This window comes from Ahaetulla prasina, chromosome 1 (assembly GCF_028640845.1).
Source record: "Ahaetulla prasina isolate Xishuangbanna chromosome 1, ASM2864084v1, whole genome shotgun sequence".
Lineage (NCBI taxonomy): Eukaryota > Metazoa > Chordata > Lepidosauria > Squamata > Colubridae > Ahaetulla > Ahaetulla prasina.
This window is the reverse complement of record NC_080539.1, coordinates 296,574,795-296,594,268: the sequence shown is the minus strand read 5'-3', so window position 1 is coordinate 296,594,268 and position 19,474 is coordinate 296,574,795. Positions and strand designations below refer to the sequence as shown.

Genomic DNA, 19,474 nt, shown 5'->3' with positions numbered 1-19,474 from the left:
AAGCCAGGACAGGCCTTTCTTAATGGAAGGAAAAACCCATACACAATGGCGGCAGTAGGCAGGGCTTTCTCAGCCCATCTGTTTGCTTTGCACCTTACTGGAAGTGGATTTGGTACAGGCAGAAAGAAAAGCCCAAACCGGTGCAATCTAGGCATCATCTTTGCTTGGGAATGCATTACTAGCTAAGCTTGTTTGCAGAAGGGATTGAGGGCTTGTATGCATGTTCCTTTTGATATATAATCTCTACGTTTTGGGTAAACAGCAGCTCCAGTTGTTGGCAGGGGCTGGGATGCTGGGAAGGGAGAGGAGTTTGGGCTAAGACATATTCTTGAGCAAAGAAAATGCAGAGGTATTAAGAGCAGCTTGGATGGCTGCTGGCAGGGCCAAGGAGAACCCCAGAAATGCATCAAACAGGCCCAGTGTTGATCTCCAACTCAGAGAGATTCTGTTATGGAAAAAGACACCCACTTTTTCAAAGCCTGATTTTATGGTTGCAGGACAAATAACAATTCTGAAAGGGCATATGTGCATTGTTTCTGTCTTGAAATCACAATATTTCTACTGAAACGAAGTCTTGGCTTCTTCAGACAAAAACAAATAATTAAGAAAAATCAGGCTCTTGTGTATTTGCACGAATTAAGCTAAATAAGGAAATACAGAGTATATATCCATATATATCTATATCTATATATCTATATCTATATCTATATCTATATCTATATATCTATATCTAATCTATCAATCGATCGATCAATCGATCGATCGATTCTGAAACAAGAGGAAATCAGGATCTGGGGCACAGAACAGAATGGTGGTTGCCCAGCTCTTTCCTCGCTGCTGGAGGGTTACATCACCAAAAAATCGAATGGGGATAGATGGGAATTAAGGCACATTTTTGTTTTGTTATGTGATTTGCCTTGTTTAAATCTCGTGGAATTGTTTTACTTCAAATACAAAATTTTCTGGCATACCTACTAGCCTTGTGGACTCTGCAAACCTGACAAAGGAATCTAGGCCATCAAATTCTTAGAATAGTATTCATGGAAAAAAAAAGGACTTTTCATTACCAAGAGCTTTGTTGATCCCATGATGCTTTGCAAGAGCCATCAGAAATCCATAGAAAGTTACTCTCTGCACATTGCTCAGAATTTCCTTGAGAACAGTGGCTGGGGGGCAGCTAGGGAAACAAAAGGAACACAGAAAAACATTTGACATATCAATATCTGTGAATTAAGACTCATCAAACTGAATGAATTGAATCCTCTACATTATGAACCCATCTTCCTACAATTTGAGAAACTTATCTTTCTGCAACAAGAGAGAGAATGGGCTAGGAGTTCCATGGGCACTCATGATTCCTTTTAACTTGAGAGAATCGTGGGAAGAGAAGGTCCCAGTGAAAAGCATTTCCCAATTACTTTAAACAACAACTTTCTTCTTTGTGTTGAAGGAAATCTAGTTGGCCAGGCAGCAATTAAATTGGGAAACTCTGGTATGGTGGCCCAACTCATTCTATGGGGATTCAAGAAAAGTTCTCCCCTTTCCCAGAGCCTCCCTCTTTACCATCAAAGATTGCTTTGTATTTTCTTGATAGGTCATTCCATAGAATTTTTCCCCACTGGGTGAATCTATGCGTTAGACAAACTTTCAGAAATCATCCTATGCTTCTCCCATTTTTCCCACAGTAGAAAGGCATGGAAAATGGTGGCAATTTAGTGGAAAGTATGCTCTATTCATTTGCAAATGTGAAAAGAGCATCACTTCCAAATGTAGCAATTCATTGCTCGATTGCCCTGGCATGTAGGAGAAAATGTGACCTTTTTCTTACTGTATTGTGTATTCTTTATAAATGTATGTTTCTGTGTTCTCTTTTCCCTATGACTTTTGTGTGTGCATGTATTGCCTTTCTTTTTGTAGGTTTTTGGCATGTGCACATGTATGACAAAATAATGATTGCAAAGGTTTGTCCCATTCGACGCTGAATGTTTGGAAGAGCCTTGACTCAAACTGAATGCCACAAGCAAGCGGTTTAGTTGTTTGCTGTGACGGAGATTCCAAGTACAAGAAAAAATCGAACCCTTTACAAGGGGAGTTTTAAGCTACCCTTTTAAAATGCTTTGTTCTATAGGTGACAATTTTTAGTTGTCATCAGAGCACAGTTAGGACTGATGTGATGAAGAATAATGTCCCATGAAATCTTGCCCTTTTATCTTCTTCACAAATTATATTATTTTCTTGTTTATGTCAGCTGCAGCTGAATTCTCTTCACTCTAATCCAGGGGTCTCCAACCTTGGCAACTTTTAAGCCTGGCGGACTTCAACTCCCAGAATGCCCCAGCCAGCTTTGCTGGCTGGGGGATTCTGGAAGTTGAAATCCACCAGGCTTAAAGTTGTCAAGGTTGGAGACCCCTGCTCTAATCCATTTCTTTCTTTCAGTCAATATAGTTTTTTTTTCATTGTAAATAAAATATACTGGTTATTTAAATGAAATAGTTCCCTTTCCATGGGCTTTTCTCCAATGAATTAAATCAATGAATCTGATAGACCTCCAAAAATCTGAAAGTCAAAATATGTTCACTAACTGGTATAAAAAAGGGCAGAACTGGTGACGGCTGAAAATCTGCTGCGTAGTACATACAAAAGTCAAAACTTAATCTGTATCAATATCTGACACAAGTTTGCTTCAGGAAGTAGAGGAACAGCACCAGACTGAAGATAAAAGGTCACATTTACAAGACCTTTTTGATATGGATTGTTTGTACCAAAATGTCAGTAAGAACCTTCCTTACCCTGAAGCCAATGAAATAGATACAACTTGTTCTAACCCAGCTGGCCTTACCTGTATTTAGATTTGTCACATAATGATTCAAGGCACTGGTAAAATGCAGATGCCTCCACTCCATCGACTGGACTGCACTCATTGAGAGCTTGACGTGAACGATGCTGCCCAGAAGACGACGTAGGCACAATCACGGTGTTTGGATTTTTACCTGTCAAGAGCTCTTGATAGATGGCAGCCACATTTTCAATAAACTCTAGTCAAAAACAAAGATAGATTTACTTCAGCGGCACTTATTTTTTTGGATGCAGAGAAAGCCTTTGATCGATTGCATTGGGATTTTTTATTTAAATTAATAGAGAAAATGCAATTTGGAGATTGTTTTATTAGAATAATTAAAGCGATTTATGGAGAGCAAACAGCACAGATTATAGTAAATGGTAGTTTGACAGAAGTTATTAAGATTGCGAAAGGAACAAGACAGGGATGTCCCTTATCACCATTATTGTTTGTTTTGACTCTGGAACCATTATTAGATAAAATACGAGAATTAATGAAAATAGAGGGAATTAAGATTAGACAATATGAGTACAAAGTTAGAGCTTTTGCAGATGATGTAGTGGTTACGTTAATGAATCCTATAAATTCAAGTAGATTTTTGTTGGAAGTAATTGATAAATATGGAAAGGTATCAGGATTTAAAATAAATCAGAAAAAAACAAAAGTGATAATTAAAAATATGTCTATACAACAGAAACAAAACTAGAGGAAATGACAGGATTTGAGGTAGTAAAAAGGTTAAATATTTAGGGTCTATATTAGCACATCGAACAAGAAACTTTATAAGAATAATTATGACTTGCTATGGCAAAAAGTTCAGAATGATATGAGTGGCTGGAAGAAATTGCAGTTATCCCTATTGGGAAGGATTGCGGCTATTAAAATGAATGTGTTACCTAGATTTTTGTTTCTGTTCCAGATGATACCTATAATTAAAAAGGATAAAAATTTGGAAGATTGGCAGAGTGGGATTAATAAATTTATATGGCAGGGTAAAAGGCGAGGTTAAAATGAAAATAATACAGGATTCACGGGAAAGAGGTGGTTTAAGAATGCCTAACTTTAAACTATATTATGAAGCAGTAACCCTTTCAGTAATAAGTGACTGGTTTAACTTAACAGAGGAAAGAATTTTGAATATAGAAGGTTATGACTTGTTATATGGATGGCATGCGTACTTATTTTATGGGAAAAAAGTGGATAGGGCTTTTAAGAATCATGTGTTGAGAAGTGCTCTTTATGGTCTGGAATAAATATTCCTATAAATTAGATTACAAGATTCCTATATGGGCGAGCCCTAGACATGCAATAGAGAATATAAATATAGAACAGAAACAGGAAATGATTACATATAAAGAACTTTTGTATGCTGAAGGAGGTAGATTGCAATTAAAATCATTACAGGTATTAAATGAAGAAGGGAGGAATTATACTTGGTTTCAATATGGGCAAATAAGTGCTAGATGGAAAGAAGATCAAAAAATTGGTATAATGCAAAGGGAGGAAAATTTAATAAAGCAAATTAGAAATCAGACCCAGGAGCATATAAAGAGATTGTATAATGTGTTGCTTGAAATAGATTCGGAAAAGGATTTGGTAAAGGATTGTATGATAAAATGGGCACAGAATATTCAGGAACCAATAATGTTGGAAACATGGGAGAAAATCTGGGTTAGAAATGTTAAGTTTACACAAGCACAGAATTTAACGGAAAATTTTTATAAGATGTTTTATAGATGGCATTTAGATCCCAAAAAATTATCATGTATGTATCCTAATATCCAAGCGAAATGTTGGAGGTGTGATTGTGATGATGCTACATATTTTCATATTTGGTGGACTTGCAAGAAAATTAAGGTCTTTTGGATAAGAATTTGGTGGATTATTCAAAATGTACTGAAGAAGAAGATAAAGTTCCTGCCACAATTTTTCCTTTTGGGAATTATAATGGATTGTACAGGGATTGAGACTAAATTGATTTTGAACTTAATAACAGCAGCAAGACTGTTGATTGGACAATACTGGAAGAAAGAAGAGATACCTACAATAGAAGAATGGATATTGAAAGTTATTAATTTGGCTGAGATGGCTAAAATCTCAGCGTTTTAAAAGACAATACGCAGGAAAGATATTTAATTGAATGGAAAATGGATTGATTATCTACAAAACAGATATCAGATTAAGAAATATCAGATTGCCTTTGAATAATTAGAAAGTTATTTTATGTAATGGGGAGGGGGTTGGGAGACGAAAAGCTTTGGATGTGGTTATTTGGATTGGAAGGGAAAATTTTATTCTATGTTTGGTTTATGTATAACTTTACCTTGTGATTGACCCGGGAAGCCGGGGGGTGGGGGAGGGAGGGGGGTGTTTTGTTTTTTTTTGGGAGGGAGGGGGAAAAAAGGGGGAAAAATGTTTTTGTTTTTTTAAAACTCTTTCAATAAAAAAAAAACAAAAAAAAAACAAAGATAGATTGTAAAAATCACTTATGAACGGATTATAAGATTATAAGTGCTGTATATAAAAGATGACATTAACTGTGTAGCTAATTAATTCTATTCTAGTTATATATTGTACTTTGAGAATGTTTTTATTGTTTCCAGCGCTGATATGAATATGCAGTGACCAATATAAATATGCAACTTACTTGCTAATTTAGTTGCTATATGACATGAAAATCACACAAAGGTTAACAACGCTATCTCAAAGAGCCTTTTGGGTAGCCTATAGATTCTATTCTTTGAACTAGGGTTTCAATTATGTAAAATTTTCATTGTGTGAAGAAACACAAAAGACAAGGCCACCCAATCAGAATACACAAACACACACACACACACACACACACACACACACACACACACACACACAGAGAGAGAGAGAGAAAGAGAGAGTCATTGAAATAAACATACAATTTAGGTATTTGGCATTGTTATAGAACAGAACAGAACAGAACAGAATAGAATTTTTTCCTTGTGTGATTGGACACACAAGGAATTTGTCTTCGGTGCCCATGCTCTCAGTGTACATGAAAGAAAAGATACGTTCATCAAGAATTCTAAGGTACAACACTTAATGATAGTCATAGGATACAAATAAGCAACCAGGAAACAATCAAATCAATATAAATGGTAAGGTTATAAGCAACGAAGTTACAGTCATAAGTGGAAGGAGATAGGTGATGGGAACGATGAGAATATGAATAGTAGTGCAGATTTAGTAAATAGTTTTTAATAATGTTGAGGGAATATTTGTTTAGCAGAGTGATGGCGTTCAGGAAGAAACTTCTTGTGTCTAGTTGTTCTGGTGTGAGGTTTCAGGAGAAGTGAGTTACACAGGCTCTAGTAAGCAGCCCAATGTGTTTCAATGCAACTTCAAATTAAATACAGTATGGTGGGCAAAAGAGATATGACCAAAGAAACTGGCTGAAAGTATTCTCCATCAGGCTTCAAAATTTTCCTGTTATTTACTCCCAGAGTCTACATATAAGCAAGTTTTTTAAAACCATCCAGATCAGATATGCAAAGATGTAGACACCCCTCTGAGTGTTTTGCATTCATGCAGATTGGTGGGTGACCTGAAAAAAACTGTTGAATTTGGATAACAAGAAATGGTATCCAAAGGTATTAGTGTGCAAAACTTTGCATGCATGATTGGAACCTGCAAAAGTGTATCTACTGAAACAGAGAGGTGACGTTTTAATGTGAATTTGAAGGTTTGGAACTCTCGGAGAATGAAACAGATAATAAATTATTGCTTTTTATTTTCCTTTTTATGTTAGTTTGAACTTCAGAATAGCATAATCTCCCTCATACAGATGACACAATTGTAGAGAGAAAGATGACTTGAGGAAAGGGTTATTAATTGCCATGCAATTGAACCTTGTTTCGAGAGAGAAGTAGCAGAGAAACTTGTTTTAGGAGTAGGAGTGAAATAAGCCATTTAGTATAATGCCTTCTCGGACATGATATTAAACACTTGCACACAATCATTATTATTACATTTTACTCTCAAATGAAAAACATTTATAATAACTGCCCCTGGCTTTCATTTAGTTCTCAACTAAGGCAAAACTGTATCTCAGAATAAAACAGCTGAGCCTGTTTCGAATATTTGGAATTTCCTACACAAGTACCTGTCAGCTGACTTAGCAAGACAAAATTTTATGTTTTGTCCTAATACTATCTATCACAAAAGTTATTTGCTTCTTCCGTTTCATTTTTTATTGCTTATTCACAAATTACCCAACCAAGGATTCTAAAGTAGCAAATAAAGCAAATGAGTTTTAGAAATAATAGGTTTTATAAATTTAGTTGGCTAGATTGGATCAGTTCAATAGGTTTTATTATAATTTTATACCCCATTTTAAATTAAGTACTTTGTCATTTATTATATATTCATTTGCTGTTCTCTCCCTGTCTCTTTCTCTCTTATACAGATTATTGACCATAATTTTCAATACTGGAATTTCATATATGCAATAGCCTTTTCTGAATGATGTGCCAAAGTCACATAGAGTTTACCTTAGGTGTAGAAACTGTCTATGTAACTGTAACTCAAGGTGCCGGGTGGCTGTCAACAGCTTTTTAGCATTTCTGTATGCTGATTAATGAAAACAAATCTTGTAAACATGTTTCAGGAGGATTCCCTCTACCAGGAACAAGATAACATAGCCTGAGGATACCCCTGAGATGCCATCAAGGTTTTCTAACTTTAATCGCTGGTGGAAAAATGGTGCTAAAACTTGCCAGCTTTGCTTCCAACATCTCCCCAAGTAAGCAAGCTCTTGAATCTCCAGTCTTTCTTAGATTTACCAGAGAGGTCCCAAAAGGGATGAACCAAATAAGAATCCAATCTACACGCAAGACCCTAGCACTGAGGAGCCTGATGGAATCCACACATATAGGAATGCTAGGAATAGGGTATGTTTACAAAAACTCACGTCCCAACTATGGCCTGGAATCTGAAATATTTTAACAGAGCTCTGATATTTATGGAAACAGAACTCCTTATTGACAAAGCTACATTTTATTAGCTTAGAATGGTTTATCAACGTTTTTCACCTTCTCTTCAGTTTTTATACATCCATTACTCCAATATAAACCATCCTCATGTTACCTATGTAGAATTACCATCCCTGAATTCATGCATACAACAGCCAACACAGAGGTTGTAAAGTTGGTCTGGTGCTTACAGGAATTAGCATTGAATGAGAAAGGCCAGGTAGGTTTGTTTAATTATATCATAATGATTTTGTACCAGAGCAGTGGCTGTCCTCCATTACTAATCTCAGTTTAAAGTCTGGCATAACTTACCAAGTCCGTAAATAGTCATAGAGATCTTGTTCTCCAACTTGCTACTAAAAGCATTCAGGCTGGTAATACCAGCAAAGCTTTTTCAATTACCATTCCATTCTCATAATGTTTTCACTTAAGTAATTCTGTTGGGGTAGACATATACATATCGCTGCTTTCTTTTTGGTCTTTAGTATACATTTTTATCTATGCTGTTATCACTTATTTTTAAAGGTATTTTTATTGCAACTGCTTATTAAGACTTGCTATAAAAGGTACGGTGGGAATATATTAATTAAAGTTATGTGCGGAATAATCCTCAGATATACAGAACAAAGCTTGACATACAGATTTTGGACAGCACGGTTTTTATTAGAGAGCAAAACTGTCCGACCAAGGTTGTTCCCAGTTCTATGCTCTCTGATCTGTCCGATTACATTAATCACCAATGTAATAAAGTGGGATAGACTTGCCTGAGTAGTAAAACTGGATCTGGAAGGCAAACAGGAAGTCTGAAAAAGACATCAAACAGTCCACAGCATCATCCATTAAAACAATCCTGGAATCAAGAAGGAGAGAGCTCAGCAACAGCCAATGTGATGTACAGCAGAGATACAGGGCATTGGAAGTGAAGCAGAAATGTTCAGGACTGATCAAAGGAGTCACATTTTGTTCTATAGCTCTCCAAATCAGTCCCCAAATCTGTTGTATTAAGCCCATCAAGTTTCTTCTTAATGGTTTAAGACAATCAAATTATACTTTTGTTATTATATTTTTTATTATTCCTATAAAGTACTACTAAAGGCTGATCTACAGCATATTTATTTGTTGGTTTTTCCGTTTGCTTATTTAATTAATTTAACCAACTAGCATTTTCAATTGATGGCCAGTGCTGTAACTTTCAGAAAAATGGGATTCTACAATAGCAATTCCACCCCCACTCTCCCACAACACTCTGGTTCCCATACTCTCTGCTATTTATTATTTTTATTTATTTATTTATTTATTTAAATTTTTATACCGCCCTTCTCCCGAAGGACTCAGGGCGGTGTACAGCCAAGGTTAAAACAGTTAAATATACAAAATTAAAATATCAATTAAAATACATATTCAATAATGGCCAAATTAAAACCGTCAAATTGACCCAGCCTAAAGTACCCCATATAAAATTACTAAAAATTAAAAATTTGAAAAATTTAAAAATCAAGCCAGTCCCGCTTGGATAAATAAATAAGTTTTTAATTCCTGGCGAATTTGCAAATCCCAAGCCCTCTTCAAAGACAGTCCTTCATATGGTGCATTGCAATAGTCCACATGATCTGGAATTCCATGTGCAACTAAGTTTCACTTGCATTTTGATGACATCTCATCTCAGACTAACAGATGACTTCTACCAGCGATTGTATATGTATGTTAAATAATGCAAGGGAGCGAACTGAATCCTGTAGCATCCCAGTGGACAGCCAAGAGCTTGCCCATCCTACTCACCCTCTATGATTGTGATGGCGAACCTATGGCACACAGCGCCCTCTCTATGGGCACATGAGCCGTCGCCCCAGTTCAGCTCTGCTGCCCATGTGTCTATGCCTCCCGCCAACCAGCTGGTCTTCAGGTCTCTGCCTCACATGTGCAGGGAGAGGGTGGCCACGCATGCATGGGTGGCATGTGGGAGGTGCGCATGAGGGGCGTGTAGGGGTGGCGTGCATATATACGGGAACAGGGTGTACACATGGGGCCGTGCGTGCATTGCATTTTGGAGGTTCAGGCATGTGCGCTTTGGCCACTCGATCTGGAAAAGGTTAACCATCACTGCTCTATGACAACCAACTGGAAGCACACACAAGTAGGAATGGAACCACTGCAAAATGGTGCATTGTACTCTCAGACATTCAGGTGGTCCAGAAAGATGCCTTGGTCGATAGCATTAAATGCTGCCAAGATGTCCTATACAGTAGAACAACGACATCTCCTTATCACTCCCCTCACCCATGCTCAAATGCAGCAGAGCGATCAGTGCTGTTTCTGCCTTCTTGATTCTTGAAGTCTAACCCCCCCACAAGTCTTCTCTCTTGTCCAGACAAATCCTAGGCTGCACCCAACATTGTGTGAAAAAGTCCACTTACATTATTTTTTCTTTCTCCTCCTTTCTGCTACAGCTCAAGATTTGCTTCCCTGCTCTGTATGATTCCCAAATACTGCAGATATTTACCATACAATCAATAAATCTGCAACTACTCATCAATTTTCTCCAACACACTTCATATATCCATTCCTAAAATGAAAATCATTCATAAAAGCAATCTAAAGTCTTAAAAACTAGGTTGTCAAGAAGACTACAGTGATAGCAATAGCACTTATATATCACTTTACAGTGCTTTACAGCCTTCTCTAAGCAGTTTACAGAGTCAGCATATTGCCCCCAACAATTTGAGTCCTCATTTTACCCATCTCAGGAGGATGGAAGACTGAGTCAACCTTGAGCCTGGTGAGATTTGAACTGCTAAATTGCAGGCAGCCGGCAGTCAGCAGAAGTAGCCTGCAGTACTGCACTCTAACCACTGCACCACCATGGCTCATATCCTTATGAGCAGAGAATAACAATCTGTATTTCCTATTGCTTGTGGGTTACTCCAATAAAATAACTTCATTTAAAAGTGAACTAAATCCTGAAGAGACAAATGAGAAGATACTTATTTTCTTGTTTTTGGAAAAGAAGCAATAATCTAATATAAAGGGTACAACTAAAATAAGATTACAATCACAAATATCTCCTCTGTGCTGTTTTAACCTTGAATGAACACAGTAAATGCTAATAGGCAGAGCAAAACTTTACTGTCTTAATTTATACTGCTATTCCAACTGCATTAAATCTACAAAACCTTATAAAAGCAAAGCCTGGGATACTCTTACAAAAACTTCACAGACCAGTTGGATGATAAAGCAGCAATTATGGGGAGGAAGAAATTACTATGCCATTAATTTGCCAGCATTGTTTGGATAGGTCAAAAGAAGTATACAGAATATGTCAATGTCACAGGAAAGAAAGGCATGACTTAGATACCATGTTAATGTCTCTCTTTGGATTGTCTAATTGTTTCTCTTTCTTTAACTCCTTGACCCAACCCACCTTTTTCCAAGATTTGGTCTCTGAATTGATACTGTAATATTGCAATGTAACCAAGTTTTAGGTATGCTAACTAAATCACTTGTCTATTCTTTCTTTCCTATGTTCACCTGCCTGGCTGTCCTTAGTTTTTTTCCCTCCCATAGCTAATCATTGAGAGTTAGCTATGCAACTCTGAATGAGCTACTCCATAATGCTGTGATAAATAATACTCAAAATATGCATGCTGCTAGTGTTTATTATTCACATGACACAATTATACATCATTAATAGATATACACTGTGTATTTCAGTCTCAGATGTCTTAAAAACCAAAAATAATCTATCTTTTTGTATTAAAAAACTGTTTCTAGACTATAAAGCATAGAACCAGTGATATAAATGAAGGCTCTTGTCCTTTTAGAATACATATTTTTCTTCTGATTCTTCAAACAATATGTTTAAAAGATGTTATAATTTTCTGCAAAGTAAACCCAATGTATTTTAATACATTGCACTGTATTCAGATTCCCTTCATACGTTTGAACAACATGCTGGCTTTTCCCCAGGTATTTGCAGACTATTATCCTATAATATGTAATATTGGGGTTCCCCCACACGAGCCTCTAAGGGCAAAATGATTGCCTGTTTTCCTGTAACTGCAGTTCTTCAAATGGATCTGTGCATGACCCTTCATTTAGGAACATTTTAAAGCTGAGCTCTGTAATGGGACTTCATCCACTCCAGCCCATGGCCTCACCAAGTAATACAAAGTACTTGGAACCAACACAGTGACTTGAAAGGAGTAAAATATGAGGTTTCTCAAGAAGGACTTGAAAAACCACAATTACAAGTAAACAATTTATAATTCTTTGTAGTTTCTAAGCATTCCATACATATATAACAATAAGTTCAGAAACGGACAAATTTATATCCTTGCCACCTGGACATTCCTCACTTATTAAGAGAGCAGCCTTCTTGCCAAATATTGAAAAAGTCCCCACCTAAACGAGCTGAGAAACAAGATCCTAAAACAATAGCAACCCAGTTGCTGAGATTTCTGTACCTTTTTATATTTTCTTTCAATAAATCTTGTTAAAAGAAACTCTGGGAGAATCTTGATTTTAGTTAAACTGGGCTTGGCAATAGAGAATATTGCAGTTTACATACAGCACAAGGTTAACAAACATCTAGACAATGAAGCATCTGCTGCATATCATCTGCGAGAAGGAAGTCAGAAGAATTATGACCTGAGCCAGATGGAAATCAGTCACTGCCTTTGGCAGGAAACAGTCATCTGGTAAGAAGTTTGTCTCTAACTTGGATGACGTTAGATCAGTGTGAAAAGTACAAGGGTCACTGATGTGACACAAAGAATTAACTATTGAAAGAAGAAACACTTTAACAGTAAACAACATTAAAACAATAGTTGTCATGATTTCAATTATTAGAAAGTTGAACTAGTTTAGAACTCAAATGAGGTAAAATAATCAAAATCCAAGAATGAAATTTACCTCTGAACCAGAGATACAGGTTCTCTAAAGCTCAACCAAAATCTGCGGAAAATTTCCGGGCAGGAAAATGAAAAGTAGAAATTGTTATGCTGAAAGAAGATAAACTCTGTATTTTAGAAACAATAAAAGTTGTAGAAGGATATAAATAGAGTAGTTGAATGGCTTTCCATGGAAAGGTAAGATCACCGTCTCAAAAGCAACTAAGATAATCTTATAAGAACAGTTGCAATCTTCCTAGAGGCATTCATTTTCCTTGTGTGTCAGGTATTATATAACTAAGAAGTGAGACTAGGCTATTAGATACAGGATCTGAACACCATCTCCCAACAGGAAGTCATTATGAAGGGAAAGAGGGTGAAAACATTTGTTTGCCATCTGAAGGAAACTGGTGAACCAGATGTCATAAAGATGCACTGATATTGGCAATAGTTTGGTGAGCCAAAAACTAAGGATGGGAAGCACAGAAGTGAACTCCCATTTACAATTTTGTGAAAAATTATTTGCATCTTCCAGGATTTTCTGAGTTTTATCTGCAGAGAATATTGTCAGATTTTCATACAGACCTACTGTTGTATAAAGAGTATATAAAAACCCAGCAAAATTTAGTGCTTATTTTACTTATTTATTTCATAAATAGCCATTCAACAAATGATGAGCCAGTGTAAAAAAAAAAGTTACTCCTATCTTCAGTTCAATATTTAAGATGGACGTGGCACAGCATTGCCCAGCGTAAATCTCATACACATTGGCCCCTCATCCCAGAGAAGTTGCTACAATACAGATACTATATCCCTATCATGCCTCACTTAAAAGAGCAACTAAAGACGATTGGTGCTTATCAGACTGGGTAAGCCTGACTGGGGCCTCTGGTGGCTCAACAGACTAAGACAGTCTGTTATTAACACAGCTGCTTGCAATTACTGCAAGTTCAAGTCCCACCAGGCCCAAGGTTGACTCAGCCTTCCATCCTTTATAAGGTAGGTAAAATGAGGACCCAGATTGTTGGGGGCAATAAGTTGACTTTGTATATAATATACAAATGGATGAAGACTATTGCTTAACATAGTGTAAGCCGCCCTGAGTCTTTGGAGAAGGGTGGGATATAAATGCAAATTAAAAAAAAATAAGGTTACAAAACTATCTCTGAGGCTCCATGGCCTATAGCTGCAGCTGTGGTTCTGAAATGCAAAAGATATAGGCTAACCGTGAATCTTTCCAAGAGTTATAATTTTGCCAAAACTCTCCAAGAGACCATCATAAAATCATGCAAGACATCATGAAGTAGCAAGGGTTAGAAATTGGATTTCATATAGGGTCAACTTAAGACCCTTCATTTAATGATAATTATGACTGCGCTGAAAGCAGTGATGACAAGTCCTTGCACTTACGACCATTGTAGCATCAATTTGGGCACTTGCCAACTGATAAGTGTTAACAATGGTTGCAGCATCCCAGGGTCATGTGATCACCATTTGCGAACTTCCCTGGGCCTTCTGACAAGCAAAGTCAATAAGGGAAGACAGATGGGTCAATAATCTTGTCCTCATGGGTTTGTTCTCTTATGTTGTGCCATGTGTTTATGCCCATCAGTACAAGATTCAGCAGTCCATCTGCATTTCAAAGATAAAGGACACTCTTTTGAAGCAAAGTCCACATTTTGGACAGAGAGAACTGCTGGTTTGAAAGTGGGGTCAAAGAGGCCATCCATGTCAAAATTTAACAGCTCTCTCTCAACAGAGGGGGAGGGATGTGACATCAACTATTTCCAGTCTACAACACACTCCTTTCAGCAGTTCCAAGAAGGCTCCACACCCATTTGCACTACTCAGGTGACCCGGAGGACACAGATAAAACTCCAGATGGCTTAACAACTGGCTAAAAGAATGCAGATGACCAGCTGTCTGCAAGGAGTATAAATCCTTCCATTCCTCATCATTCATTCAGAGCTGAAGAAGCTTCTTGGATGAGAAGTGAAACATCTTCAAAGAAAAACAAGAAAGTCCAGCTGCCTCTTGAAAAAAGCACCTTTGGGGTTCACTGAGTTCATACAGAAATCTAAATCTTGGAGAACAGAGGAGATGAGACAGATGGCTGAATCAAGATTGGAAAGGATAAACCCTATGAGAAACTTAAGATATACTGAAAACTGAAATATTTTGATCCAATGGAGTTATATAATTACTGTCATGTACTTGGTACTTGATTGGAACATAATTTTCATTAAGAATTTTAATTACAATAATAAATATTAATATAAATTAAACTTACAGAAAGAGAAGAAAATAGAAAAAAATCACAAAAGTGTGGGAAACAAAGAAAGAGCATAAGAAAGAAAAATAAAAGAAATATATTAGGATGTGACTTCCAGCCATGATCACAAGAAATATAAATAAATTTACTAACTCTTCACTTACTTTACTTTACTTTACTTAACCCCATGAAGTTACAAACAGACATCTCTTCATCCCATATCCCATCCCTCTTCTAAAGGCAAATTCATAAAACATCAGCTTTTTGATCCTGATGTCATTCAAAAGTAAAGGGTTGCCAGAACTTTGTAAAAAAAAAAAAAAGTCTTATTTAACTAATAGGTTCCATAGCTCGTAAAAGTATGGAAACTGCTGAACTATATTATAAACAAAACTTAGTGTATTTACCTAAACAGTTCTGATGTTGTCATGGCCAAAATATAATCAATGTCGTTAGAATGAATCCTAAATTTCATGAAGATCCTTGCTTTATTGAGCATGATTTGGAATTACAGTATCTTTAAACTCCTGAGAATCTTCATTGGCTTTGGACTAGAAGAGTTAATAGAAGTAGCTTGAGAAAACTAATTGTGGGGGGGGGGGGAGGTGGAAGAGCTACAGGACATATCTGCAGGAGAAGCTTCCCTCCCTGCCACTCAGAGCAGCTCAGTTCAGTGAGGCAGATTCAAGCATGCAGAGCAGCTTGAATTAATTACCGGGAAGAAGAAAGGATAAGGCTAAGAGGGTCCCCAGGAGAAAAGCTACTATTTAATACAAAACCCTTTGAAGATGTCAAACTGCTTCTGTTTTATTTATTATGCCCCAGAAGCCTCCTCCTGGTGCTGTCTGCCAGCAGCTCCAGTTCTTATTCTCATTACTAACCACATTACAGAGGTGGTCAACGGCCACAGCAAGAAGATGGTTTTGAAGCTGGCACACAGAGCATCTACCATCTCCCAGGCAATAAAATATAGCCATTGGCATCTTCAAGCCCTGGAAACGCTAAAAGCTCTTGGCTGAATTCTGATTCACATTTTTTTTTACCTTTTAGACAGCTCTTAATAAAACAAGAAGCGACAATGAGAGACCTGAGAGTTTTTATGAATATTCCTATTTCTATTTCTAGAATAATGGAAAGGCAAAGGACATAGAATGCACAGTTAAGTGACAACAAATTAAGTTATACAAGAAAATTATTCTGTCCTGAAAAAGTACAATATTCAGTTGGAACCTTCCCCAAGAGTTTGTGATCTAATTGCTCAAGAGGAGTTGCTGAAGGTTGTTATTTGTAGAAGAAGAAATGACAGAACTTGAGATGGAGTAAAAAACGGGATCAGCCTAGAACAGTTAGCCACAAGCGAACGAAGTCCTAAGCTAACACCAGTTGTTGATCATTACTTGAGAAGATTCCTGTGCACAGGCTTTTAGCAATAAATCTGATTAATTGAACCTTCATGTATGAACCTGGTCTGTCATGCCTGACATATTTCCTCAAATGACTGTATAAGTGGAGTAGCAATGCAGTACTTGATTATGGACCTCCTAAAGCAGGGGTCTCCAACCTTGGCAACTTTAAGACCTGTGGACTTCAACTCCCAGAGTTCCTCAGCCAGCTTTGCTTTGATGGGAGTTGAAGTCCACAAGTCTTAAAGTTGCCAAGGTTGGAGACCCCTTTCCAAAAGTACTATTCTGAGGGAAAAATCTTAGTGCAGGGGCTCAACTAAAAAGTATGATCCTAATTTAGAGCAAAATCCCCCTGGAGAGGAATGAGAAGGTATGAGCTCTTCAATATAGGGGTGTCTCAGATAGTAAGAAAGTAAATCCTTCCCTTAGCATATTTTAATAATTCATTTCATAAAAAGAATGAAAATTAAAATTTTCATTTCATCTTTAGGTGGATCCAATAATATATATCATTAGAATGGAATAGAATAACAGAGTTGGAAGGGACCTTGGAGGTCATTGAGCATGATTGTTTAACCAGCTTGTTCTCTTACGGTAGTAAAACCTTGTTTGCATTTTGTTATCTTCTGCACTGCAATCCTATACATTGAATGCTTTTGCTGAAAGTCAAAGCAAACTATATCTATTGTATTCCCATGGTCAATTAAGCTACCATAATTACTCTACCAAAAATGGTGAATGTATATTTTTGGTAAGATTTAATTTTGATAAACTCATGCCAAGCAATGCATTTTTTTCCCTTAATGCTCATAAACCAACAGCTTAATAATTTCCTCCGGCATTTTGACAAGTATCAATAGAAACCCAATAGTTCTTTATTCCCAGACCCTGAAATCTGTATGGGACAGGGTAAAGGAACATAGATGCAACTGTGTTGTTGAAGCTTTAAGTGTGTGCAATGTACAAGGAATAGAGCTTTGATTACAGTCATAGGCACCTTATTGTTTTGACATACTCCTCCTGTGGGTATCTGTGCCCATATCCTCTTTTCAAAATTAGGATAATGACTGGCCCAAAGTCCCCCAGCTGAATTTCATTCCTAAGGCAGGCCTGGTTTCTCGGCTAGTACCTTCATCACCACACCAAACTGGCTCTCATGTGTTCATGTGAAACTAAGACCCAATCCCTCTCCTTCTCTCTCTCTTTAGTATTTTCAACCACAAGGGACTTTGTCCCAAAGTTTCCACTGTCTTTATCTCTTTAATCAGTTCTTCTGTACTGACTAGGATTAGATCTATGATGAACAATATCAAATGTGGAACAAAAATTATGGTTCAGAATTTCATTTTCATAAACCTTATAGTCCACTTCTCCATTAGTAAGCTGCTGAAGTAAATGAACACTTACACATGAAAAAGTGTGCTATTCTACTTTGCTGTTGTCTTTCCTCTTTTTCCTCTTATTCAATCTCTTTCCTTATTGTTTGTTATTAATACATAGCAACAGCTCCTAGAAGAGCTAACTGCATTACAGAATCATCTCAGTCTGCAGTTTCAAGGATACCAAAGAATATAGTGACTTATAAACTATGTATATAAAAATCATAGTCCCTGGTGGGTTGTGGTTTCTAGTGTGTGCTGCCACTGGATTTATAACCCCTCAAAAATCAACGAAAATCCTGGCAGAGGACTTTTAAAAAAAAGCACATGATGAACACAGTATGCATACAAAGAAGAAATTGCTTGAAAAAAATGATTCCTCAAATTAATCTTTTTTCCAGCTGGTGAAGTTTATGGGTGATCAGTCAAGATGAAATAGAACCTTTGATAGAAAAGTAGACAAGCACATAAGAATATCAAATGGTACAGACGAAGAAAACCAGGGCAAGACAGCTTCAGACTAAGGCAATATCAAAGAACTTCTTTTACTAGCATAGTTGACAAAAGCAAAGCTCTCAACCCGGGAAGAGTAAAGGCAGTGATATCATCCCCACCTGAGTTTGGGTGCCTCAGAGACACAGATCTCAGTTTTCTCTCACACCTGGCATTCCAAAATCCTTAAATCTCCTGTCTCCAAATAAGCGCACACCCACACAAGCATAAAAACAGAAAAGCTGCCCCCTCAACAAGGCTTAATATTTAGAAAATATTTGCAAGTTATTTTTTAAAAATACATCCAAGTTTTTAATTTGGACTTGTAGTCAGCTTCATGGAAGTCATTAGCCAATTTTGCAAGTATTGGTGGCAATTCTTCTTTATTCCTCCCTACAAATAGTTTCTGAAAGAGACTGCTATTAATCTCATTTGGCAGAGCTAGGCTGAAAAATAAGTGACCCCCATTTTAAATTGAGTTGATCTGTTAAGAACATTTTATATGCCAATTCTTAAGAATCTACTAAATAGCTCTTGCTTAAGCCAGTCGTCATATAAATATAAACAACATGCAAATTTTAAAAAGATGCTAAAAGATTGTAAAAAAGTTGTCATTTTCTCCAAATTCATTGTGAGAATCAAAAGTTGCACCCTTTTGCTGTACACCTATGTCTTTACCACATTTTTAAAAGCAGGTTTCAAACATGATTTGTGGAGATTTGTATTTCAATGGAGATTTATTATGAGTTGTCCGTAACAAAAGTGTCAAAGACTAAAAGACCCCCTAAGAGGTAGCTGGAGCTTTATGTATTATGTTTCGTACTGCCAAATATTAACCACCCAGGGCCTAAAACATAAATCCACAGTTATGAATCCATAAGCCAATCATCACAGCAGAAACATTAAAAGAATGAAATAAAATTTAAAATAATCATTGCTGACCTAATACAATCATCTTATGTTCATAAAGGATGTAATGTATCCCCTGCTGCAGTGGTAAAATCTGAACCAGTTTGCTACCAGTTTGCTGGCCACGCATGCTGCTGTGCACCAAGTGTGTGCTGTGCGCGTATGCGCACTACACGCCAAAAGGAGGCTTGGGAAGGTAAGTATAACGTGGGTTGGGGGAAATCAGCTGTGTCGCGCAATCTTGGGAACCTTTTAAAAAACTTTTTTAAAGCATTTTTTACTACCGGTTCAGAC

General features: G+C 37.0%; 1 protein-coding gene across 1 annotated transcript in view; it reads right to left on the bottom strand.

Moving 5' to 3' along the window:
• The window catches only part of CSTPP1 (centriolar satellite-associated tubulin polyglutamylase complex regulator 1), a 170,031-nt gene that overhangs the window by 17,413 nt on the left and 133,144 nt on the right, over positions 1-19,474 (bottom strand). Inside the window, exons 5-7 of the mRNA XM_058161984.1 lie at positions 8,604-8,689; positions 2,840-3,035; positions 1,068-1,177 (exon numbers count right to left, since the gene is read on the bottom strand). Coding sequence (XP_058017967.1) covers positions 1,068-1,177; positions 2,840-3,035; positions 8,604-8,689 — 392 coding nt within the window. The remainder of the gene's footprint in view (positions 1-1,067; positions 1,178-2,839; positions 3,036-8,603; positions 8,690-19,474) is intronic.